General features: G+C 39.4%; 2 protein-coding genes across 2 annotated transcripts in view; both read right to left on the bottom strand.

The window, feature by feature from the left end:
• The window catches only part of ednrba (endothelin receptor Ba), a gene marked incomplete at its 5' end in the record, with an annotated part of 55,818 nt that extends 53,064 nt beyond the window's left edge, over positions 1-2,754 (bottom strand). Inside the window, one exon of the mRNA XM_079813178.1 lies at positions 2,678-2,754. Coding sequence (XP_079669304.1) covers positions 2,678-2,754 — 77 coding nt within the window. The remainder of the gene's footprint in view (positions 1-2,677) is intronic.
• Positions 2,755-8,716: 5,962 nt separating this feature from the next.
• Positions 8,717-27,758, bottom strand: part of pspc1 (paraspeckle component 1) — a 93,374-nt gene continuing 74,332 nt past the window's right edge. Inside the window, exons 7-9 of the mRNA XM_079813046.1 lie at positions 26,162-26,219; positions 20,983-21,122; positions 8,717-9,379 (exon numbers count right to left, since the gene is read on the bottom strand). Of these exons, the coding sequence (XP_079669172.1) occupies positions 9,149-9,379; positions 20,983-21,122; positions 26,162-26,219 (429 nt within the window). The 3' untranslated portion in view covers positions 8,717-9,148. The remainder of the gene's footprint in view (positions 9,380-20,982; positions 21,123-26,161; positions 26,220-27,758) is intronic.

Raw genomic sequence — 27,758 nt, 5'->3', positions numbered from 1 at the left:
AGTGCACCCCACAAACACAATCAAGCCTTCGAAAGAATGTGTTTTACCACCCCTTTAAATGACGGACGTTTTACTGTTAACACAGCCCTCATTAGGCCTACATGTCGGATTCGTCTAAATTATACTTGATATTCTTTTTAGAAGAAGTGATTCATTTTGCTATTATTGGACTCCTGTCTATTCATTGTCAACTTTTTTCTATATGTTTGTACTGGCTAATATTTATTCAGCTAATGCGTGTCCTCTTTAAAATGTAAGCCTAGAATGTTCAAATGCAAAGACAGCACGTCACAAATAGAAGCCCTATTCCTTGTGGTATTTAGTATCACATTAGGATATTGGAATAATAAATTAAGTAGCACACACAATGTTCCTTTGTTTTTTACTGTTTCCTAGGGGTTTCTTAATTTTTGACTAGTTGACCAGCACACGCAAACTCTCCCCAGGTTGGCAAAAAAAAAAGCATCTCAAAATGCATCAGATTGATGTTTTAAAATATGGAATATTAAAATTTTTCTTACAGGGGTGCATGCCCCCGGACCCCCCTAGAGGAATAATATCCTTCTCACCTTTTTTACCCCTGACCCGTTTTCATGCCTGATTTATAGCATCACATGCAGTGGCGGTTCTACATTGAATTGCACCCTGGGCAAGACCTCCTTCGAAAGTAGTAAACATATGGTTAACTGATATTTATATGTTTTATTAATCATTTTCGTAGACATGTTAATTTACTGAAGGCTACCAGGAAAGCTAGGTAACTAAGTTTATTAAATTAATTCACAATATGCACACATTCATTACTGATCTTAAGCCCAATAGAGGCTGAAAAAACCGGAGCTTTTTATTTACTGAATGCTACAAATGGGATGATATTAATTTACAATGTACACATTCATTAATCTTGCCTGATCTGGCTTTGTTAGTATTTGTTAGTTTGTTAATATTTCTTTGTTTGTTAATTACATTATGAATCACATTACATAGGCCTATTTTCAATTAAAAATGGTGAAATTAGACTTGTAATTTGTTCAACATTTCTGACTTGAATAACGAGATCAAATATGAAATGTGTCGAGACGAGTTGCTAAAATTCGCGCCTCATCAGCTTCTGTGTGAACATAAAGCCTGCCTACTCTGATTTGATTGGTTTACTCAAATATTTTGACATTGACGAGTGATGACAGACCAATGAGGCTCAGATGAACACGTAGCTCTGCTTCTGGGAGAGACCCAGAGGTGAACTGTTCCCCGCGCCCACTCCCCCCTTCTCACACACACAACCAAAGTGCACGGCGCATGCAGCTGCAGTGCAGACTGTGCAGAGGGCGTCAATTTACCAATTCCCCACTCAGTGAAATGATAGAAAGAAAACCGCTTCGCGGCGCAGAGGATTATTTATTTTTTTAACTGCTCGTGCATGTGTCATGAAAAAATGCCGCCCCGTGCCCGGTTCGCCCGTGACCAAAACCGCTACTGGTCACATGCCAGCACATTGAACAAGATTTTTCTTCAATGAGGGGGAGAAGGAGGCGGGATGTGTGTGGACAGATTACTACAGCACTTGTATCATTGCACTGAATGGCTATTAGCAGTGTCAGCCAATGTATTGGACAAAACAGCGACCATAAATGTAAAGAAACGACGTTCCTTATTATATTTTCCTACCACATTTAGTAAAATAAGCCCAAAAAAATGCAACCCGCGACTTGTGATTTTTTAACGCGACTTGCCAAAAAAAGAAGCCCAAAGTCGCGCGTTATACGCGAATTTGGCAACTCTGGGGTGAAGATATGCCAGTGACAACATATGACGAACACTTTCCCAATGATAGACTGTAAAAAAGATTATTATTGTTATAGCTTTGATACATTTATATTTTAATAGCAATTAGTAATTAAACCCAAATCAAGAAGGCTAAAATAATCTCGGAGATCTTAAAAGTTGAATATATCTTTTAATTATGTTTAATTGAAAAAAATAAAATAAAAAGCTTTTAATGTATTAATTAAAACATTTATATAATTAAGATCTTTATATTGTGCTGATTTGGCTATTTCTACACATGATTTTTTTGTTAATTTTTTTCTCCTGAAATCACTGTGATTTGAATGACAATTGCAATACCATTACACCTGTCAGAATGTGCGATACAAATGAAAAGTTTGCTTTCGTATTCGTGGAGATTCTGACAACTATAGGCTACTCGTCAGTCTGGACAAGACAAGCGGGTTCTTCTTCCGAGTCCGACAGTGCAGCGGCGCTACGTGCTATGGATTCATACCGATCTGCCTTGTACACTAGCCTGCTGCAGGGTTACAAATGCACTTTATCTAGGCTATAAAGACATCAGACTAGAATTATAGATCATATTTGATAAGTGCTTTTTTTAACCCAATCGATTAAAGTAAGATACATTTTTTTTGAATAAATGCAGATGGGGGGAAGGTAAGTCGACGCCCCACCATAAACCATCAGTATCCGATCTGGGGTGGCAAAGCAAATTTTTAGGGTGGCAGCTGCCACCCCGTGCCACCCTTGTGGCCACGCTCCTGAATTGCCTTCTCCAGTGGGAAGGCTCTTGGGCTTGTTACACAGGCTAGACGGCAAGTGTGGCTAGCTCAGTCCAAGCTTCCAGAGGTATGTCGCAACAACCTTCGTCAACTACCTCTAGTACCTGGTCAGGTCTTCGGCCCAGCTGCTCAAGAGGCTCTTAAGCGCAGGGCACGGGCTGCGGAATCCCGATCCCAGCATATTGGGCGCAGTGTGAGTTATCCTGGCCTAGGTTGTCATCGAGAAGGGAACCACCTCAATCTCAGTTCAGGCCACCTACTCGCCCTACGTCTACTCACCGGCGCCCCCCCAGGGATAATGGAAATGCCCCTCGCCGTCGCTAGGGGTACAGGGTCTGTGACTGGACTGTTTTCAACCTCTCAGTTTCATCATTGTAGGGGCATTACAAGCAACGAGTGGCTTCTCAACACACTCGAGAAAGGATATTGTCTTCAGTTCCGTCACAGACCCCCAGTGAGCACCCAGGTACGTCCAACGCTGGTCTGGGATCCTCATAAGGTCCTGGCTCTTTCAACGGAGATCCAGAACTTGTTGGACAAGGGTGCAATAGAGTTAGTAGACCCCCACATCCATCCCGGGGGATTTCATTCAAAATATTTTCTCGTCCGGAAGAAAGATGGGAGCTTCAGGCCCATCTTGGACCTCAGGCGCTTAAACAAGTGTCTCAAGCATCTTCCTTTCCGCATGTTACGGATTGTAGATGTCCGTTGTGCAATCGAACCCGGGATGTGGTTTACCTTGGTGGACCTGAAGGATGCGTATTTTCATGTGCCCATCGCCCCGCACCACAGAAGGTTTCTTCAGTTCACTTTTCAGAGCAGGACGTATCAGTTCAAAGTTCGCCCATTCGGCCTCTCTCTGTCTCCCTGGGTATTCACACGCATCATTCAGGTGGCACTGGAACCACTTCAATGAGAGGGCATGCTGATCGTTCCATATCTGGACGATTGGCTGTTGTGCGCCAGATCACCTCAGCAAGCTGTCGACAACACGCACCGTCTATTGTCTCATGTCGCTGCTTTGGGTCTGAAAGTGAATTTTCAGAAAAGCTGCTTAACTCCAAGTCAGTCAGTGTGCTTTCTGGGCATCCAACTGGATTCCAGGGTAATGAGAGCTACCCTCACGGAAGGCAGAAGGCAGGTTTTGCGGACAACCTTAGCAAAGTTCCAGGTCCATCGCAAGCTGCCATCTATCAGCTTTCTAAGACTAGCAGGCCTTCTCACAGCGGCGGCATCTGTCATTCAGCTGGGCCTGTTGCATCTTCGTCCGTTCCAACGCTGGCTAATAGCCAAACGGTTGTCACCGGTTCACAATCGATGCACACTGGTTCAAGTCACTACCAGTTGTGCTGCCTCTCTGAGAGTTTGGAGGGGGGACAAATTTCTTCAGAGGGGAGTGCCGATGGGGCCGCCTCCAGTACGCAGGGAGGTGGTAACCACAGATGCCTCTCTCAGCGGGTGGGGAGGACTTTGGCAGCACAGAGGTATACGGGGAAGGTGGGACCCACAGTTGAAGACACTTCATATCAATCTTCTGGAACTGTGGGCCGTATTTTTCACTCTGAGACATTTCAAGCTGGAACTATCAGGGAGACACATTCTGGTGAAGACGGACAATACCACGTGGTATTTTTAATCAATGACCAAGGGGGCACTAGGTCCCTATCATGTCTCCGGTTGGCAAGAAGGCTTCTGTTGTGGTTGATGGGCACTTCCAGACAAGCACTTTCTTTCAGTCAGAGCAACTCACATTCTGGGTTGCTACAACAGAGAGGCTGACTCACTTTCCCGTGCAGAACCAAGGCCGGGGGAATGGTGTCTGCACAAGGAAGTTGTTCTGTCAATTTGGGTTACGGGATGGCAGCCATAGACCTTTTTGCCAGCAGAACAACGAGACATTGCCCACTATGGTTTTCAGCACAGGAGGAGGAAGGTTCATTGGGCCAGGATGCTCTGGCCCACGAAGGGCCAGAGGGTCTCCTCTATGCTTTTCCCCCAATTCCGCTCCTTTGGTCCGTCCTGAAATGGGTGCAGGAGAGGCATCACAGACTCATTCTAGTGGCTCCTTGTTGGCCAGCAATGCCTTAGTTCAGCCTCTTATCATCTCTATCTGGGTCGCCTCAACCCCTGCCACCGCGGAAGGATCTGCTGTCACAGATGGAGGGGGCCCTGTGGCATCCCCTTCCGGACAGGCTGAAGCTGTGCGTATGGCCCCTGGGGTTGAGAAGGTGCTCTCTCAGTGTTCAGCGGGAGTAAAGAATACGGTTATGAGTGCTAGCGCCTTCAACACGTCGCACTTACGCCAGTAAGTGGAAGATGTTTGTTTCTTGGTGCACAGATTATGCCTTCAACCTAGTTGATTGTCCTATCAATGTGGTGTTGGACTTCCTGCAGTACTTGTTGGATGCTGGACGTGCTCCAGCCCAATAGTATCCACCTGCAGCCCTGCAGCACACCACTTTCAGAACACCAGTTTCAGAACACCATCCACAGAACCGGAAGTGAGGGGCGGGGCGTAAACAGTCATAGTTGCGCTATCCATATATGTAATTTTCTTTTGATAAATATAAGTTTTCACATGGATTTTGATCGGATCGATGTCTACAATATTTAACAACAATACTTTTAAATAAAGTCACTTTTCTGTTCATATAATATGCATGTCATGATGTAGCCTACAATGATCAACATTTTAAAACATAGCCTATTGATCATGCTTAAATCAATGAATACAAAGACAGTAGTTTATACTTCATGGAAACAGACTAAAACTACACACAGATTTTATTTAAAAAATATTAATAAATGTATAACATGTTGTAAAGTGTTTCTCATTTGACTATAGATATATTAGTATTATTTTGTTCACATTCATGTTGTTCCAAATAATACTGACAGAAAATAGCCTATGAGATTTAATGTTAATGGACACAAACACTGTAGTTTATTGTTAATTTAACAATACTACAACTTTTTATTTTTATTTTAAAAATATATTAGGCCTAATACATTTGTAACATGTTATAAAGTGTTTCCCATTTGACTCTATATTCAATCGTATTATTTCGATTGAAAATAATTGACAGAGAATGTGACATTTCTATTTTTCAAATGTCAAATAAAAATAACCATTTAATACAAGGCCTTAAAGTGAAACGTGTTTCTCTGAAAGAAAACAAATAGGACATATATAAAATATTTCTAAAATAATAGGTTTAAAACGAATTTAAACGGCACATAATAAAAATTGAAAACATGCAAAAAAACTTAAAACACAAAAACTTGTGACTCTTAAGCCCATATCATGGCATTTCTGCAGAAATACTTGAAAAGATGAAAGTGTTTTCATCTCTGAAAACTAAATGTATACGTTTTATTAATGAATAATTATTTAATATTAAGACAAATAATATCTTTTGACAAATGCAAAAAAGTTTTAATGATAAAACGTGAAAGACGTGAAAAGATTCAATATTCGTTCACCACCACATGCATCATGACAGAAATATCACACACAACTCAACATATTCTCCTTCATGCTTCTGTTCACATCTTACTGTCTTAAATGCATGTTTCTCTTGCATGAAAAGTAACTTTAAAATCCATATGAAAACAACGTGTATGGGTAGCGCCACTCACTTCTGGTTCTGTGGATGGTGTTCTGAAACTGGTGTGCTGCGGGGCTGCAGCTGGATATATCTCCTCCAGCCACGCTTAAAGTGTTTGTGGCTGCCCTGTCAGCTTACCGGGATCCTATGGAACAAGGGTCAATTGGTGCAAATAGTCTAGTGTGGCTTTTCTTAAGGGAGCTGAGCGTCTTAAGCCACCAGTATGGGCGGTGTGCACAGTGAGAATTACATGTGGTGTTGGACAGTTTGTGTTCAGCACCCTATGAACCTATGGAACAGGCAGATATTAGAAGCCTTTCTATGAAGACAGCGTTTTTGTTGGCCATAACAGCATGCAACTCACTGACCCCTTCTGGCAGTGAGTCCGCAGTGTCTCAGATGGGGGCCAGAGGGCAATCAGGTTATGCTTTGAGCGAATCCAGCATTTCAGCCCAAGGTATTGTCGCCTCAATTCACAAATCAACCTATTCGGCTGGCGGCGTTTATACAGGAGGAAAAGGCGGCCATATGTCCAGTCCGTGTGTTGAGACAGTGTCAAAGACCGCCTCATGGCGTACTACAGACCAGCTTTTTGTCTGCTTTGGGCCGGAAGGAAAGGTGTATCTTTGTCGAAGCAAAGGCTTGCTCACTGGGTGGCGGACACTGTTAGTGAGGCATACCGTTCGGCAGGCCATGAGTTGCCTACATCTGTTAAGTGTCATTCAACTCGGGCAGTGGCCACTTCTTGGGCAGCACTACGTGGTGTGCCTCTTTCAGAAATATGTGCAGTGGCTACATGGGCATCACCTTGCACGTTCACAAGGTTTTATAGACTTAATGTGGCACCCACTACCTTTAGTTCAGCTGTATTGCCAGGGAACGCTTGAGCTTCATATCCTCGTGACTTGGTTACATTCGCCTTCCACCATGTTTGACCGTCTCTGGCGGTCTGGAACAAGTGAAATAGACCGCTGATTACTGATGTAACCGTGGTTCTATGAATGGTGGAAGACCACCAGAGTCTCTGGTCACTCGGATTGAGAATGACTAAGAGACCGACCGTGACGTAGTCGGAAGCTGATATAGCTTCTGACATGTCATCGGTTGAAGTTACGTGTGACTGAATAATACGAGATTCTCGATGTGACGCGCGAGACGCTACCTTTTCCACCATGTTTGACCGTCTCCGGCGGTCTTCCACCATTCATAGAATCACGGTTACATCAGTAACCAGCGTTATCTTTGCATGAGATACGTAACATAGTAACATCCAACTTAATCACCTGCATTTATCAATCTTATGCACTTCACTTCCTTATCCATTCATGGCACTCATTTAGTAGTTTTTATTTTTTACATATTATTTACATAATATTTATTTATTCAATCACCCATGACTGTTCTTTTACTGTTTAGGTGAAATTCCTTAGCTGGCGCCCTGTGGTAAAGATGGTCATTTGACATTTTCAGAGTTTAGAATGACAATAACTTTCACACTGTGTTTAACCCTAAATCGTAAAATAATCATCAGATGACATTGAAATATTATTTAGAAAAAAGAAAATATATGGAACATATGTACACATACATACATACACAAACATACACTCACCTAAAGGATTATTAGGAACACCATACTAATACTGTGTTTGACCCCCTTTCGCCTTCAGAACTGCCTTAATTCTATGTGGCATTGATTCAACAAGGTGCTTAAAGCATTCTTTAGAAATATTGGCCCATATTGATAGGATAGCATCTTGCAGTTGATGATTTGTGGGATGCACATCCAGGGCACGAAGCTCCCGTTCCACCACATCCCAAAGATGCTCTATTGGGTTGAGATCTGGTGACTGTGGGGGCCATTTTAGTACAGTGAACTCATTGTCATGTTCAAGAAACCAATTTGAAATGATTCAAGCTTTGTGACATGGTGCATTATCCTGCTGGAAGTAGCCATCAGAGGATGGGTACATGGTGGTCATAAAGGGATGGAAAATGGTCAGAAACAATGCTCAGGTAGGCCGTGGCATTTAAACGATGCCCAATTGGCACTAAGGGGCCTAAAGTGTGCCAAGAAAACATCCCCCACACCATTACACCACCACCACCAGCCTGCACAGTGGTAACAAGGCATGATGGATCCATGTTCTCATTCTGTTTACGCCAAATTCTTATTCTACCATCTGAATGTCTCAACAGAAATCGAGACTCATCAGACCAGGCAACATTTTTCCAGTCCTCAACTGTCCAATTTTGGAGAGCTCGAAAATGTCTTAAATCACCTCTCGTTCCCATTCTGACATTCAGTTTGGAGTTCAGGAGATTGTCTTGACCAGGACCACACCCCTAAATGGATTGAAGCAACTGCCATGTGATTGGTTGATTAGATAATTGCATTAATGAGAAATTGAACAGGTGTTCCTAATAATCCTTTAGGTGAGTGTATGTATGTGCCATTTACTCAGAATCTGCAACTAGAATGATGTTACTCAATAGTAACAATAAGGACATGGCTCCAGTGACTTAACCACTAATGCACATAATTATTTTAAAACATTTATTCAAAGTACTGACATTCTAAACCAGAAAGCAGAAAAATTCTGAATATTCTAAAACAACAACAAAAAACAAAACAAAATCACAGACACAACAAACGAAAACAAATGCAAGTTCCACATAAACACTTATTGACAATTTCAGATAATAAAATAAAAAAATGAAATACATGACTACATTAATAGTAAGCAATCTATTACTGATTTAGGATATTTTGTCATGTACAAGCGGATTCAATGGTATTTAATAATTCATGACAGTGTTTCACATTAACACAGGGCCTGGCTCATGCCATTTCTGTCCATTTTAGACATAAATAGTAATTTGGTCGTACGGTTATTTATCAGAAATCATGAGTCAAGGTGCTCCAGTCTGTACATGTGTAAGCATAATTTCAAGAGAAAACAAATATTAGTATCTATGTCGTTTGTTGTTCGGCCCATCAAAGTTGCCCCCAACTGGACTTCCTCTCCCAAAGCCACTTTGGCCAACCACACCAGGAACAGGACCTGCCCCAACCACCATGGGCGAGTGCTGCTGCTGCTGCTGCTGCTGCTGCTGCTGAGGGGAGTCAACACTAGTCCGCCCACCCACGGGAGAACCCATCGGAAGACCTCCTCCTTCAGAAAACCGCTCATTATGCTATATTTTGCCATTTCACATTAACCATATAATAGTTTAGTTGTTGCAGAAACAAGAAGTCCAAAAATGAGCAAAAATGTAATTTGTTCCCCCAGAAAGTTCAATGGATGAATAAGATAAGCCGTGGAGCCCAGGAATACCCAAAAAGAAGAAGAAAAAAATTATTAAACAAATAAATAATTCAATTAGCACATGCAGAAAAGTAATGCTTGCAGAATCTCTACCAGCATAAGAATAATATAAAAATATGCACAAAGAGAGAGATATCTTAATTCTAAGAAAAAAAATAGCTGAATGTTAAAGTGTAGATCAAAAGACATGTTCAATTGTATCTTGGTAAAATCCTATACTTTCACACATATCTTATTACCTTATTTTTTGGAACTTTCTTGATATTTTTAGTAACACAGCAATTTTCAAAAAACAGTTAAGTGTTTATTATTTTAATCAACAGTTCACACCACTTAAAAATGTAAAACAGTACACTTTAGCAAAGTACTGAAGCATCATAACTAACAAAAACTTAATCCTATGTTTAACAATCTATTGGTTTAAAGGTGCAGCAAGCAATTTATGAGAAATGGCGTTGAAATTTGAAACCAACACCCAATCAAATAATTTTGTGAATATTTGCTAGATGTCTGTTCTGTGTGTGTTGAAAACAAAATTCCTAGCTGTGTAAAGTGGATCAGACCAATCACCATAACACCATTGTAGCTAATCAGCAATAGGGGGCATATACATTTGTTTATATGTCAATTTCAAATACCAACAAAGTTTCTCAGAAATTGCTTACTGCACCTATAAGCTTTTCAGTACCACTGGATTCTCTAACGTAACCTTACAACGGAGCAATAATATGAAGTACACTAGAATGCAGCTTCTGTGCAACCTTTGCAGTGTAGAGATGGTCTAAGTGAGCGTACAAAAATTTTGTTTCATGTTGTACATATCTCACATAGTGTTGAATATTAGTACTGGACAGTTTTACTAATACAAGTACCAGTAGGGGAGAGCGGGGCTTTTTGACCTTCTCAGTTTGTGTAAATCCACTTGGGGTTCATAGTATTTATTTTTTTCCCACATTAATTGCACACGTCTAGTACAATTATGTGGTTTTGTTTCATTAATTCAGTATATACTTTTTTCTTGATTTACCCTGAAAAAATGAAAGCGAAATGTTAAAACATGCCCCATAGGTGGGGTACATTGTAACATGTGAGGGGCACATTGTAACATGACCAAATTACAGCTTAAAATGTTATCTGATATAATCAAAAAAATATCCAAGACAAACTAAAATAAAATAATTAACTTTTTAAAATGAAATAATGGCATTTTTTAATTTTGGGTTTCACAACAAACACACCACAGAACAAAACACAGCTATACAGCATAGTTAAAAACATAATAATTAATCATTTCTGAACATTGACTCTCAGTCATTATCCACCTTTTTCTCATGGTTTCTCAATAGAATTAATAAAAGTATAGAATATCATAGTTCTAATAGGGGCTCATTCTAACGCAGTGTTACAACATGTCCCAACTGCACAACTTGGATCTAAACCCGGCTCGTGTCTTCTGCTGGTTAGAGCAGCATTAAAGAACTCTCTCAACTGTTAAATAACAGAAATAAGATTAAAATAATATCAGATTTGTCTTATTTTAAATAAACACAAAAAACTGAGATGAAAAATAAACTTAAGAAATTTACTTTTGCTATGGTTAAATAAATGTTAAGTGATATCTTGCAAAGATGTTTTAATTTGGCACATTATTTTCTCTAAATAATGTTGATATGGCAACTAGTAAATACACTAAATTGTGTCATCCTGGCATGTGTTGAAAGTTTTAAACCATGTGAGTTACAACTATCCCTGTGTTAGGTTGTGCCCCGCTCACCCCTACATGATAAATGAACCACCATTCATTCCCTCCAAAACACAAAGTTCTTTTTTCTAAATGTTGGCTTAGCACTGATACTAATAACTAGGGTTTAACAGTACACATATTCATACTGAACATTTTTGGTATGGGTCTTTGGGTTCCGTACACAAGAAAAGAGATGCGCGGATCAGCTCAAACGTCACCTGAATCTGCTGTCAAAAATAAATCCTCCACCTGCCACCACCCACATCGTCACATTACACTTACTCTAATTCTTAGTGTCAAGCGTGATAACATATTACACTGAAGTTGGCTGCTTTTAAAATTTCTTTAAGTTGTTCTTTGGGAAAATACATTTCTTTAGCCCAAACACAGGCTTTGCCTCCGTTGATGCTTAATATCTCAGTTTTTTCCCTTGTGTTTTATATAAAGTCCACTAGGAGGTGATATAGACATGTTTTCATTGATTAGTTTTCCCTGAAGAGAGATATGGTGTTGTTGAAAGCGACAGTAAAGGCCAATTTATACTTCTGCGTCGAGTGCACGCAGAGGGTACGGCGTACCCTACGCATAGACGCGTTGGATACGCCGTACCCTACGCCGTAGCCTGACGCGCACCTCTCCAAAAATGTAACAACGCGTCAATTCTACGCGGACCGCAAGCGCTGTGATTGGTCTGCCAGAACCCTTCCCTCAGGTCAATAAATAAATAAAAAATCTGCGATAGGAGTGTGTGTGTCCAGAAATTGGATGATAGTTCCTTACGTCTGCTATAACACACTATTTTGCAGTCCAGCGATTCTTTATGGTAGTAAATAAATACATAGATCCGCTGAATATAGTTTATTTATTTTCTCATTAAAACCAAAGATGTTAATCAGTAATTGTATATCAAGAACAGGGACACATTAGGGTATATTTCGTGAATGAAGTCTCCGCAACAACAATCGCTTGCTGAGCCACCGCTGCTGAAAACAGCGGCCACGAGCTCCGCATGGTTTCACAAATGCATTCCAGCGCCAGATCGCCTTATTTTACTTTACTAATCAACTAGAGATGCTTAATTTGTATTAGATACAACAACTCAAGCTGCAAGAAAAGCCGCTCTCTCTCACTGCTGCTGATATTCCGACATGAATGTACAGATTCTACACATCAAGCTGCTTCTTCTTCGGCTGTTGTCTTGATTACACCAACATGCCCGAGGACACTGCCTCCTCGCGTCTGCATGTGGAATTGCACATTGACGCAGACTACAGCGCAGAAGTATAAATGCTCACGACGGCGTCGGCTACGCGCGTAGCCTACGGCGTACACTACGGCGTACACTCGACGCAGAAGTATAAATGGGCCTTAAGAGTAACACACACGTTGCATTTTACCATGAAATGAGTGTTCTGTGTCTTTATTAAAATCACCATATTAACCCCTTACCCCACACCCCCCATTTTGGCAAGTGGGGCATAAATGACATAGCCTGGCTCCGCCCTCCTACGTACTTCCGCTCAATTTTCATTTTCCTTCAGTACTACGTCTGGGACTGCGGTGTATGCTTAGGTTTTCCCCCGAACAATTTTTTACCGGTCCAATCAGCGAACAGAGGGAGTGGCTGAGAGCGATGACGTTGATGTCGTGCGCTAGTTTGAGTTGTAGTTCAGTAATGGCGGCGGTGAAAGATGCGAGTGTGTGGCAGCGCTGACGAATGTCCAGAAGTTAAAACCGGAGTGTAGCGAGGTGGACGAGCGAGCGAGATCGGTGTGCGTGATTGAGACACACCGGTCTCGAGTCCTCTCATGAGGGAGCACGGAGGCATATAAGGACGAGCGACACCGGTGAAGGACGAGAGAGGACCAGGCCTGGATTTTAAGATGCGTTTTGTTATGTTTGTGCGCGGCAGTCGTCCGTGAGGGGCTGCCGCTTTTACTTTCATTTTGTGTTTATTATTTGATTAAAAGTTGTTAAACGTTCGCCGGTTCCCGCCTCCTTCTTCCCTGAACAAACGAACTCCCGTTACACAGAGCAAGAACAATCACTGCTGTACTGCTGATGTCGTGGTCCGGGAAAAGTCTTTTCCAGCTCGCTCCGTTAGTGGTGAAGGAGTTGCTGAAGCCGTCCGTCTCCCACCACCCGCGAGAAAAACCCAGGCTGAATTACCGACTGTTTTTGACAAACACCAAGGTCGTGTGGTAATGTAATTGCTGTCCGAATCCACATCTGAGTTTTCAAGAATATATCACTTCAAAACTCACTGTTTATATCCTTTATAGACCCTTTCAGGGCACTGTACGGTTGCGTGAGCTGTAATTTGCATTTCTAGACTTGTATTTCTTTAAATACTGGCAAGTGTTTACAAGAGCAAAATATTTCATCACCGCTCAAAAAATAAAAGAAGAAAAGCACGTAAACATTTGAATTGGGCTGTTATTCACGGCAGTATTTATTCTTATCATACCAAGCATATTACATTTTATTGACAGCATACAATCATGTTATGATTGCACGAGATATGCACCACGAGAGCAGCGCGTTCCGATCACAAAACTCTCCTCTCTACCGTGAATAAATAACAATCCGAATTTTATTACTGACACTGAGGTGGTGTGCACAGTTAATGTGAGAATCAAAGGCGAACGGCGCATGACATACGTCACGACCAAACGTTAGTGATTGGTTAGGCAGATCCAGAGTGACTCTTGGCAGATCCAATAGTTTTAAACTTCAACAGAGTGCCCGCCTTCAAGGAAGTAAACGCTTGTCAATGGAGAGTGGCCAGACTCTATGTACAAATGAAATGTACGAGAGTCTGGTAAAACCAGGCTATAAATGACACACCTAAAATAATGATTTGATTTCTCAATGTTAAGTGGTCTCTTAATTTTTTCCAGAGCTGTATAAACTCTAACATAAAAACTAAAACAAAACAAATATTGAGGTTTTTTTTTTTTATGTTTACAAATATGATGTGGCTTCAGCTTCATTGTGTTCAAGTTTCTACAACACAGCTCATGCTTAATTTCAAATCTGAGGATGTTATCTCAAACTATACATTTTATGAACTATTTGGTAACACTTGAAGGGGTGTGCATAAGACTGACATGACACCTTCATAATCATGACATGACGTCATGAATATGAAGGAGTTTTTAAGCATGTTTTGCAACTGTCATTAAGTGTCATTCGCTCAATTATGTAATTTTTTATGCAAAGATGACATTATTTGAGATGTCTTAACTTGACATTACCAAGACAACATAACCTGTCATAAACATGACAGCAGATTAATTTTCAAACTTAAGAAACGACTTAGATTTATGGGTTAACATTACATTAAACTGTCATGTGGTTGGTTTTGACGTTGGCTGTCATGAGGCCATTATAATGTCATGATTTTTGTCTTTTTTTTATGACCACTTTTTTTCAGTGGTACAAATTGAATTTGTCATTAAAATGTCATCAAGTATCAATACTCTGTCAAATTATTTTATAACAGCGTCATAAATATTTTTCTTGACCTAAACTATGACTTCATAGAGGAAATTGTACTGAGTACTTGATTGAAAACTCACCTAAAAATGATAGAGTGGCACCACTGGTTAGGTGTACACCATTATGATGGTGTCTTAGCTAGACTTATCCATGATGTAAAAAAGCATTTCAAGAAAATATAAATGTGTGGGATGCTGTAATTAACTGTTTTTGCAGTGATATTGACAAAACACTGCATGGCTTAACCCACTATTGAACTTTTTTCATTTTCATTTCCACATATTACCTGAAATCTTTCTAGAAAACATGATGTCTTTCTGATTTGACAGATCCCAGATCTTCTAATCGTGATAACTGATCTCTGGCTAATTTGGTTCTTCAAACGAATTTGCAGATTGGATTAAAATATCTCGATTAAGTTGTCTGAGATTACTGTGCGTTCTCATCTTCTCGTGAAGATGTATCAATAAACCACGATCAGTAATGCAGCGATTGGCTGGCAGCAAGACAGCAACGTAATGACATCATACAATAAAAAAAAGACACCTGACGAAAAACTTGACAAATTTCTGGACCTTTGTAAGGAAACCGCCAAGCAACCAAAACAACATAAAAGTTATAATAGATACATGAAATGTGCACGATTCCCAATTATTAGGGGCCAAGCACCGAAGGTGCGAAGGCACCTATTGAAACCGTTAGCGTTCCTATTCTTCTTCTTCTTCTTCCACTCTTGAGTCTATGGCAGCCCATAGAACCGCTTGCGGGTAAGTTATGAAATTTGGCACACTCATAGCGGACAGTCTGAAGTGCCAACATAGCAAATTTGGAGTCTCTAACTCAATCCCTCTAGCGCCACCACCTGTCCAAAGTTTTACTCATGTTTATGCTAATAACTTTTGAACCATAAGGGCTAGAAACAAAATTCGGATTCCTTGGCTCAAGACGATTCGATTGCACCCTATGACGTCATTTTCTGTCATGAAAACTTTCCCGCCATTTTGAATTTTCCGAAAAACCTACTTTTGCGATCTCGTCCTAGACGGTTCATCCGATTTGCACGAAAATTGAACCAGATCATCTTCAGACCATGCTGACAAAAAAAACATGGAATTCAAGTGGATTCGTCACATCATTTTCGATAAACACGCAAACAAATTTTACTTAACGCTTGAGAAAACACACTTAAGGCAATATCTCCGCAATGCTTCATCGTATTCAAACCAAACTTGGTACATGTCATCACAAGCATGACCTGGGGCAACATGCAGCGTTTCGGCGCAGCGCCACCTACTGGGCCGAAGATACAAAAAATTGCTGTTTTTGCTTATAACTTTTGAACCGTTTGTCCAAAAATCATAAGTGGTCTCGTTGGATTCAGGACGGCATGATATTCAATTTTACCATATCGGCCTTTTTTAATTATGTGCTAAAATGCTGTATTTTATGAACACATTAACGGATTGTTACGAAAATCAGTTTTGGTCATCAGCACAATGCCCTGAAGTAGCCTGAGAAGTTTCGAAACAGCGCCACCAAGTGGATTTTTTTTTTCAAACGCTTATAACTTTGGGTGGGGTTGACTTATTTTCATGGGAGTAACTTTTTTTAGTCTCCTGAATGCTTGCCGAGTCCAACGATACCAGACTTGCCAGGTTTCGGCGTATGGTTTGTGCAGCGCGGTAATTTAGAGTTTAAAAAACGTTAGCTGATATCTTCGAAACCGCTAGTCCGATTTTTTACATGTTTTTTCATATAAATGTCAATAACTCCAAAACGAAATGAGATATTTTTACCAAAATTGACACACACATGTATGGGCTCACTCCGATGACACATAAAAAAATGGTAGGATTGTGCCTCTTGGTGGCACTATAATAGAACACATAAAAAAATTGTAGGATTGTGCCTCTTGGTGGCACTATAATAGAACAAAACATGACATTGGCTCTATAAAACTCAATGTTTTAATGTGGTGTTTTAACGTTTTTGCTTCAAATGTCTTCACTCCTTTTTTCAGTTGGTCTGCTGCTATCTTCCTTGTTTGCTTCTGTTGCGCTTGGCCCCGTTAATGGCTGCTTGCAGCTATATTTTTTTATAGTATTTGTACAGCCTTTACATTTTTATTTCAATGTTGTAATTAGCAATTTGTTTAATTTTATATTTGAAGCAGATTTGTTACGGACAGCATTAATTAAAGTTTCTTAAGGGTCAAGATCAAGTTATCCACATCTCCTGCGCTGCATCAAGCCACTCCTATAATATCCGTCACCACTAAAATTAATGCATGGCTCAGATTAACTGTACAGCATGTGTGTAAGACTCCAATAACATTATAAAGTAATTACTCAATCACAAATAAATCTCTCAATCAAGGGGCTGTGTCTATAGTATTATAGACTACACTGTAAAAAAAATTCAGGTCTCCAATTGAACATTTTCTAGTGACCGATCACATCTAAATTTTTCAGTTGGCCAAATTGAATTTCTGTGAATTGATGCAATTGAATTCACAGAAATTCAATTTGGCCAACTAAAAAATTAAGATGTGATCAGTCACTAGAAAATGTTCAATTGGAGACCTGATTTTTTTTCACAGTGTACACAACATTATATCATTTTCAAATGATTTTTTATAATATTATTTAACATTATTATTGCACCAGGTTCAGTAAGGAACTCTTGCAATACAGTAGCAGGCTGGGCCAGATTTGAAGTATTAACGCTGCTTAAAAAGATGCTATCTAATCCTGTTTACATAGAAATAAGCCTGCTCCAGAGCAGGTTTAAGCTTACGGACTTGTTGCTATGACAGCAAGTCCAGGATGAGCTTCGAAGAACCAAACAATCCAAGATCATGCCAAATCGTCAACAATAAAATCCAGCTAACTGAGTTAGCGCCGTACAAAGAACGGATTTATAATGTAAACATCCATTATTGATATGAAAATACACCAAAATGCATGAAAATCACACACAAACCATATACTATCGTAATTGTGTGCTCATTAGCTTCTAGTTTCATATGTAGAAATGTTTCTTTGGGTTTGTTTTTCACAGAGCTCAGAATGAGGAAGTGTGCAGGACATTATGGTCACATAAAATTATTGACAACTCCAGATTGAACGAGTGCTCGATGAGTCATAACTCATGCAAAACCCGGAACAGGAGAGACAGAGCACACTCTGAATGCTCTTTCAGCTCTTCAGGTTGCATAATGAATAGAAATGATATTCTGTGTGACAAAATATTTTGCAAACGTGAGAATAAATAAATATTTCTCCAAATATGCGCACTTTTGGACTAAGAGGCCTAACATACGTTGTCAAGTGCATCTATGTGAACACAAACAAATCAGAGCAGACGTGAGAGAATATTAATGAACGGACTTATTCTATTCAAAATATAAAAAATTACAGATTTATTATTTTGCACTCCTGACCTAAATGAATGTCACTGCAACCTAGTTTTATCATTAACAGTGGTCAAATACAAATATTAAGTGGTCTTAAATCTTTCTAATGATACTCAGTTTGTCCAGATCAAGTAAGAGTGTTATGTTTTAATGTGCAGTGAATTGGAATGTTATTTTTGCATTACTTAGTCTGCCCGACCTGTGGATTATCTGCAGTGTCAGCTGATATAACCACGATCTGCAAATCACTAGAACCGAATGAATACAGTGTTGCTTTACTCACTGAATGTGCAAAACTATTCTGTGTGTGAAATGTCATTTCAAACTCCAAGTTTCCCCCTAGGATGGGGGACAATATTGTTTATATCGATATGGTGGTGGTGGATTTGGTCTCCCTCGGTTGAAGTTAAAGGCCCACTTCGACCACTGCGATGCGCACTGGCCTACTTTGAGCACTGGGGAGCGCAATATTCTTAAATATATTACTAACATATTTTGTATTCTAAAAATGTATATCAAAAAATTTGACGATGCAAGTGGAAATTTGGCTAATCCTTGACGCGATCATGGACAGCAATGCAAAGTTGATTTTCAAAGATGATTGTAATTTGATTCATATTTATACAGTGAGGAAAATAACTATTTGAACACCCTGCTATTTTGCAAGTTCTCCCACTTAGAAATCATGGAGGGGTCTGAAATTGTCATCGTAGGTGCATGTCCACTGTGAGAGACATAATCTAAAAAAAAAATCCAGAAATCACAATGTATGATTTTTTTTACTATTTATTTGTATGATACAGCTGCAAATAAGTTTTTGAACACCTGTCTATCAGCTAGAATTCTGACCCTCAAAGACCTGTTAGTCTGCCTTTAAAATGTCCACCTCCACTCCATTTATTATCCTAAATTAGTTGCACCTGTTTGAGGTCGTTAACTGCATAAAGACACCTGTCCACCCCATACAATCAGTAAGAATCAAACTATTAACATGGCCAAGACCAAAGAGCTGTCCAAAGACACTAGAGACAAAATTGTACACCTCCACAAGGCTGGAAAGGGCTACGGGGAAATTGCCAAGCAGCTTGGTGAAAAAAGGTCTACTGTTGGAGCAATCATTAGAAAATGGAAGAAGCTAAACATGACTGTCAATCTCCCTCAGACTGGGGCTCCATGCAAGATCTCACCTCGTGGGGTCTCAATGATCCTTAGAAAGGTGAGAAATCAGCCCAGAACTACATGGGAGGAGCTGGTCAATGACCTGAAAAAAGCTGGGACCACCGTTTCCAAGGTTACTGTTGGTAATACACTGAGACGTCATGGTTTGAAATCATGCATGGCACGGAAGGTTCCCCTGCTTAAACCAGCACATGTCCAGGCCCGTCTTAAGTTTGCCAATGACCATTTGGATGATCCAGAGGAGTCATAGGAGAAAGTCATGTGGTCAGATGAGACCAAAATAGAACTTTTTGGTCATAATTCCACTAAAAGTGTTTGGATGAAGAAGAATGATGAGTACCATCCCAAGAACACCATCCCTACTGTGAAGCATGGGGGTGGTAGCATCATGCTTTGGGGGTGTTTTTCTGCACATGGGACAGGGCGACTGCACTGTATTAAGGAGAGGATGACCGGGGCCATGTATTGCGAGATTTTGGGGAACAACCTCCTTCCCTCAGTTGGAGCATTGAAGATGGGTCGAGGCTGGGTCTTCCAACATGACAATGACCCGAAGACCAGACCTAAACCCAAAAGAGAATCTTTGGAGGGAGCTCAAACTCCGTGTTTCTCAGCGACAGGCCAGAAACCTGACTGATCTAGAGAAGATCTGTGTGGAGGAGTGGGCCAAAATCCCTCCTGCAGTGTGTGCAAACCTGGTGAAAAACTACAGGAAACGTTTGACCTCTGTAATTGCAAAAAAAGGCTACTGTACCAAATATTAACATTGATTTTCTCAGGTGTTCAAATACTTATTTGCAGCTGTATCATACAAATAAATAGTTAAAAAAATCATACATTGTGATTTCTGGATTTTCTCACAGTGGACATGCACCTACGATGACAATTTCAGACCCCTCCGTGATTTCTAAGTGGGAGAACTTGGAAAATAGCAGGGTGTTCAAATACTTATTTTCCTCACTGTATATATATATTTTTTAAATGTCGTAGATTTATGTAGCAAATAAGAAGAGATACAATGATTGATTTTTAAGGGACTGTTATAATATTACCAGAAATCGGTTAAAACTGTGAGGGATAAATATTTTTCTGATCTCATCGAAAAGAATAGCAGAAACCTGAGGGTTTTATTTAATACACTGGATGCGGTGGCCCTTAAATGGTTTAAGATAGAGGCTTTGCTAAGCTTTAAATTGGGCGAATGTGTGTCAAAACTAAAGTGTGGAGTCCCCCAAGGGTCTATTTTCGCTCCCCTTTTGTTTTCAAAAGCGAACCATCATTTTGTGCACAGTTAAATCCCCAGTAATAACATTGCTGACAATACACTGCTACACCAAATAAAGGGTGAGATGGTATTGTGATATACTAAGAAATGCCTACATTCACTCAAAAAGTTTTGTAATCCTGCACAAATGATAAAAAAAACTCAAATAACAATAATAAAAATTGTACAATTATTGTCCCCAAATATACAAATAATTTTCTTCAAACCATAATTGCCCTACATATATATAAAAACAGCTTACAAATCAATGTCACAAACTGTGTGACATCAATAAATCACCAATAAAACCAAAAGATACTCAAGTAGCTCAAACTGTACAGTTATAAATGCCAAACATCAATACATTACCATCACTCCATTATCTGGAATCAGGTGTGTCCCCATATTTGATGATCCCTCAGGTCCCATGGCTCCAACTAGGCCTGCTATGCCCATCATTTGTGAGGGGCCTTGGTTCCCACTAACCACAGCAACAGGGTTAAATGAATCTACGTAAGACAATGTACAGTTGACATTCACTGAGAGGGCTGAAAGGTTTAATGAAACTAACAGTACATTGCAATATAACAAATGTATGGACCTGTGACACCTTACATTAAAATAAAAATAGGAATATTTGGGACTGTACAATACTTCACTGCAATTCACACACTAAAAAATAAAGAAAGATTAATAAATTATTGAATACAAAATATAACACAAAAGTTGGCATGGCAAATGTGGAAATAAGGCAGGAAGTGTGATGTTCTTTGTAACCGCTCATCAAAAAGTAATACACAATCGCAAAACAAAAGACAAAAAAAATGTAATAAAAAAATAACAGAAAAACATCCTGAAGGCCTTTTCACACCAAACACAATGCGAAAAAGTGAAGACAATAAGCAGCAGGCTGAAGGAAACACTAATTTTCACAAATAAAAAAAAAAAGGTACAAAGCAAGTGCAACCTATCTGAACCTAAAATGTGAGAATTTCTCTAAAGTGAGAATTTTTATGCATACACACATAAAATTAAGCACAAAATACATTTGTATTATTTAACATATTTAATTATTGCAGGTTGGCAAAAAGAATTCTGTTTGTATTCACCTGTGCGTTATTTATTTTAAGGAATGTCGAATCTGCGTTTGTGTGAGCAAAACTTTAAAAAATAAAAATCTGCATCTGTCTGGTGTATATTTAAGCAGCACATAACAATTATACATCACTCAAATGAATAGTTTTTAAATGAATTAACTGCTATTATTTTAATCTTTTAACAGCTCCAAATATACACTCACATACATACACCGATCAGTCATAACATTATGACCACTGACAGGTGAAGTGAATAACACTGATTATCTCTTCATCACGGCACCTGTTAGTGGGTGGGATATATTAGGCAGCATAACAAAAAAGTGGATGTGTTAGAAGCAGGAAATATTGGCAAGCGTAAGGATTTGAGCGAGTTTGACAAGTGGCAAATTGTGATGGCTAGACGACTGGGTCAGAGCATCTCCAAAACTGCAGCTCTTGTGGGGTGTTCCCGGCGACATGGTCATGGCTCATTGATGCACGTGGGGAGTGAAAGCTGGCCCACGTGGTCCGCTCAGACAAGCTATTGTAGCTTAAATTGCACAAGAAGTTAATGCTGGTTCTGATAGAAAGGTGTCAGAATACACAGTGCATGGCAGTTTGTTGCGAATGGGGCTGCATAGCTGCAGACCAGTCAGGGTGCCCATGCTGACCCCTGTCCACCGCCCGAAAGCACCAACAGTGGGCATGTGAGCATCAGACCTGGAACTTTACATCACGTGGAAGGCCGTGTGCGTGTGTGTTGCTTACCTGGGGAACACATGGCACCGAGATGCACTATGGGATGAAGGCAAGTACCACCGACACGTACCACCTACCTAAGCATTGTTGCAGGCCATGTACACCCTTTCATGGAAAACGGTATTCCCTTGTGGCCGTGGCCTCTTTCAGCAGGATAATGTGCCCTGCCACAAAGCAAAAATGGTTCAGGAATGGTTTGAGGAGCGAGTTTGAGGTGTTGACTTGGCCTCCAAATTCCCCAGATCTCTATCCAAACAAGCATCTGTGGGATGTGCTGAACAAACAAGTCTGATCCATGGGAGGCCCCACCTCGCACAGCACACCTTCAGGGGTCCAGTGGAGTCCATGCCTCGACGGGTCAGGGCTATTTTGGCAGCAAAAGGGGGACCAACACAATATTAGGAAGGTAGGCATAATGATCAGTGTATATACACACACACACACTCACACACACACACACACACATATATATATATATACATACACATATACATATACATATATATATATATATATATATATATATATATAATTTTTTTTTTTTTAATATATTTTAGGGATGCAACAATACAGTTAGTCCACGGTTCAATAACCACCTCGGTTTTTAACCACGGTTTTCGGTTCGGTTCTGATAGCTTGTCACATCATATTTTTGCTATTCTATTCTTAGCCGACAGGAAAAGCAAGAGGTTAAGGAGCAAAAAAAAATATTTTGAAAAAAAAAACTTGTACACAATATATAAATAATATAATAATAATATAAAATAAATATATATAAAGATTTACACTGGCAGCTCAGAGCTGTACAGCAGCATTTAAGTATGAAATTTAATGAATAAATGTAAAAATAAAACACTACATAGACTTCACATAAAATATACATTTATTCTTAGCTACTATTATTATAGCTATTAGTTTTTCAGTCAAGAGCAGTGAGTGATTTTCTCTTTGTCTTTTGTTGTTTTATTAACCACTAAAGGAATAGTTCACTCGAAAATGAAAATTCTGTCATCGATTACTCATGCACAAGTTGTTTTAAACCTGAATAAAGTCATTTCTTCTGTTGGACATAAAATATATTTTGAAGAATGTTGGAAACCAAACAGTTGCTGGTCCCCATTGTAGGAAATAATAGTATGGATGTCAATGGTTACCATCAACTGTCTGGTATTCAACTGTCTGTGTTCAACAGAAGAAATGAATACAGGTTTGAATTAGAGTGAGTAAATAATGATATAATTTTAGAGGTGAACTGTCCCTTTAAGGACAAGCGGCAGCGTGCTCACTTGGCTGCCCTGCTGTCAATTAAGACTTGCACGGATCTAATATACAGACACACGCCGATTTTACTTTCACTTTAGACATAACCGACTGTGTTTATGTTAACCTTGTGTGTATTTGACAGTATTAGCTCAGTTACTACAGATTACTTAGTCTAGTAATCACTTGTTTGACAGGCTTTTAAGTGCGCACACTCGGAGAAGCGCATGGTGCCCTACGCGCAAGGCTTTAAAACGTATATGCAAATAATGAACTTTCTTGATTGTGAATAACTATAGTGTTCTGTGAGTATAACTCTACCACTAACGTGTGATGTGAATGTATGTCGCGTTGTTCAGTATTGGGATGGAGGCAAATGATAGAATGTGTAGAAAAATATTTAATTAAATGCAAAACCGAGAAAACCGCAATTCACAAGCGCGTATTGAACCGTGAATGCCGTACCGAACGGTTCAATATTATATTGAGAATTGTGGCATCCCTATATATATATATAAATAGTAATACAGTGAGGAAAATAAGTATTTTAACACCCTGCTATTTTGCAAGGTCTCCCACTTAGAAATCATGGAGGGGTCTGAAATTGTCATCGTAGGTGCATGTCCACTGTGAGAGACATAATCTAAACAAAAAAAATCCAGAAATCACAATGTATGATTTTTTAACTATTTATTTGTATGATACAGCTGCAAATAAGTATTTAATAAGTATATGAACATGATTTCTAAGTGGGAGAACTTGCAAAATAGCAGGGTGTTCAAATACTTATTTTCCGCACTGTATGTATGTATGTATGTATGTATGTATGCATGTATGTATGTATGTATGTATGTATGTGTATATATATATATATATATATATATATATACATATACACATACATACATACATACGTATATGTATATGTGTATATGTATGTATGTATGTATGTATATATGTGTATAAAGGTGATTTAAGCAATTTTGAGCGTGGCATGGTTGCTGGTGCCAGACGGGCTGGTCTGAGTATTTCACGATCTGTTCAGTTACTGGGATTTACACGCACAACCATTTCTAGGGTTTACAAAGAATGGTGTGAAAAGAGAAAAACATCCAGTATGCGGCAGTCCTGTGGGCGAAAATGCCTTGTTGATGCTAGAGGTCAGAGGAGAATGGGCCGACTGATTCAAGCTGATAGAAGAGCAACTTTGACTGAAATAACCACTCGTTACAACCGAGGTATGTAGCAAAGCATTTGTGAAGCCACAACACGCACAACCTTGAGGCGGATGGGCTACAACAGCAGAAGACCCTACCGGGTACCACTCATCTCCACTACAAATAAGAAAAAGAGGCTACAATTTGCACGAGCTCACCAAAATTGGACAGTTGAAGACTGGAAAAATGTTGCCTGGTCTGATGAGTCTCGATTTCTGTTGAGACATTCAGATGGTAGAGTCAGAATTTGGCGTAAACAGAATGAGAACATGGATCCATCATGCCTTGTTACCACTGAGCAGGCTGGTGGTGGTGTAATGGTGTGGGGGATGTTTTCTTGGCTCACTTTCTTGGTGCCAATTGGGCATCATTTAAATGCCACGTCCTACCTGAGCATTTTTTCTGACCATGTCCATCCCTTTATGACCACCTTGTACCCATCCTCTGATTGCTACTTCCAGCAGGATAATGCACCATGTCACAAAGCTTGAATCATTTCAAATTGGTTTCTTGAACATGACAATAAGTTCACTGTACTAAAATGGCCCCCACAGTCACCAGATCTCAACTCAATAGAGCATCTTTGGGATGTGGTGGAACGGGAGCTTCGTGCCCTGGATGTGCTCCATCAACTGCAACCTTGATGAATCAATGCCACGTAGAATTAAGGCAGTTCTGAAGGCAAAAGGGGTCAAACACAGTGTTCCTAATAATCCTTTAGGTGAAATATATATATATAATATATATATAATATATATATAATATATATATATAATATATATATAATATATAATATATATATATATATAATATATATATATATATATAATTATATATATATATATATATATATATATATATATATATATATATATATATATATATATATATATATATATATATATATATATTTTTTTTTTTTTTTTTTTTTTTTTTTTTCTCTGAAGTCGTGTTTACTGGCATGATTAAATATTAATGTTTGGTGTGAAAAAGCCTTGAGGAAAAACTGAGATTAGAGACTGTGTAGAGTTAAAAACAAATCCTGTTAAAACAGAAAAAGATTTTTCCATGTTAAGAAACCAGACAAGACACTTATCTTAAAAAGAGGCAAAGCCACGCTCCAACATTTAAATGGCCATGCAAGTGATGCACTGCCCCAAAAATTAAATCAAATATAAAAGACACCTCACACAGCTGTTTCCAATTGCATGTCGAGTCTCATTATGATCATACCTCCCATATTAATGGCTCCACGGGTACCCATTTCATTCATTCTCATATCCTGTTCTCTCTGAAAGTGAAGGAGATATTTTTAAATTATAAGCCTCAGTCCACACATAACTTTTACAAAATATACTTTTAGTCAATCAGCAGTAAGGGGCACATACACTCATGATGTGGGAGAAGAGGGAGCTCAGTGTACAAGACAGACATTAGCAGAACAACAATAGAAAGAGAGAGATGGCAGAGCAAATATGAAAGAGGAAAAGGCCAGAAGAAATTAACTTTAAAAAGAAGGGTTAAGATCAGGCAAGAGGTAGGACCCGCTTTGATATAGGAGAAGCTTTCCAGCACTTGAGAGAGCTTAAAGGGATAGTTCACCCAAAAATGAAAATTCTGTCATCATTTACTCACCCTCAAGTTGTTCCAAACCTGTATGAGGTTCTTTGTTCTGCTGAACACAAAAAAAATATATTTGGAAGAATGTTTGTAACAAATCAGATAGAGCAACCATTGACTACCATAGTATTTTTTCCCTACTATGGTAATCAATGGTTGCTCTATCTGCTTGGTTACAAACATTCTTCAAAATATCTTCTTTTGTGTTCAGCAGAACAAAAAGACTCATACAGGAGTAAATGATGACAGAATTTTCAATTTTGGGTGAACTATCCCTTTAAGGAGCGGGAAGGCCTGAAATGTTGCTTTATTTCTTTTCATAACTTTGGTTTTGCTGTGTTTTACAGAACACACAGGTATAGTCAAGCAAATGGGCGGCATGCCCAAAAATGTATATCACAGTATTTTTCTAAATTATATCGGTTTCACAGTATATGACGTTTTTTTTCCCCCTATGCATGACCAGGTGTTAACCACATTTTCTACTAATTGAGAGAGGAAATACTGCAGTAGATTGACTAGAGTGCCCGATTTTACCAAAAAATCCACACTAGAATTAATACAGGTTTGCAAAGCCCCACAAAATGATGCTGTGGGGAGACAACTACCAATAAAACACAGACCTGCAACACGTTCATTACAGACACATGAATATTAAAATATGACCACGGAGAGAATAAAAACAGAGTTGAGGGCACCTTAAGCATTTTAAAAATAGAACCCTATAAAACAACAAACTGCCAAAACGAGGGAGAAACGCGGAAGAACATTTAAGGTCTAAGGTCTAAGGATATTTTCAACACATTTAAGAGCACTACAGTCTCTGAACAAATGACACACGTCAGTTTAACACAGAAAGAATAAAGCAGTTACTTTTTTGCCCATTCTTCTTTGAATTGTCAGTCTATTTATTAACTTACATTGTCTTCTGTGTAGCAGAATAATTCATTGTGTCATCGTGGTTGTGATCAGACGTACGGCTGTAGTATCCCAGATAGCACACGTACGTCTGGCCGACGTCGGCCTCCTATCTATAACATCTAATAAGTATCGGCCAGGCATAGGCGAATAAGGCCAGGCATAGGCGAATAGGGCCAGGCATAGGCGAATAGTGCTTTATTTCCAGCTCGTCGGCATTGGGTCGGCACACTACTGGAGGCCGATGCCGCACTTATCTTTTTGCGCGTGTCCATTCATCGTGACCATGGAA

Source organism: Gobio gobio (genome assembly GCF_949357685.1).
Source record: "Gobio gobio genome assembly, chromosome: 3".
Taxonomy (NCBI): domain Eukaryota; kingdom Metazoa; phylum Chordata; class Actinopteri; order Cypriniformes; family Gobionidae; genus Gobio; species Gobio gobio.
The sequence above is the reverse complement of the archived record's forward strand: the minus strand, read 5'-3'. Positions and strand labels throughout refer to the sequence as shown.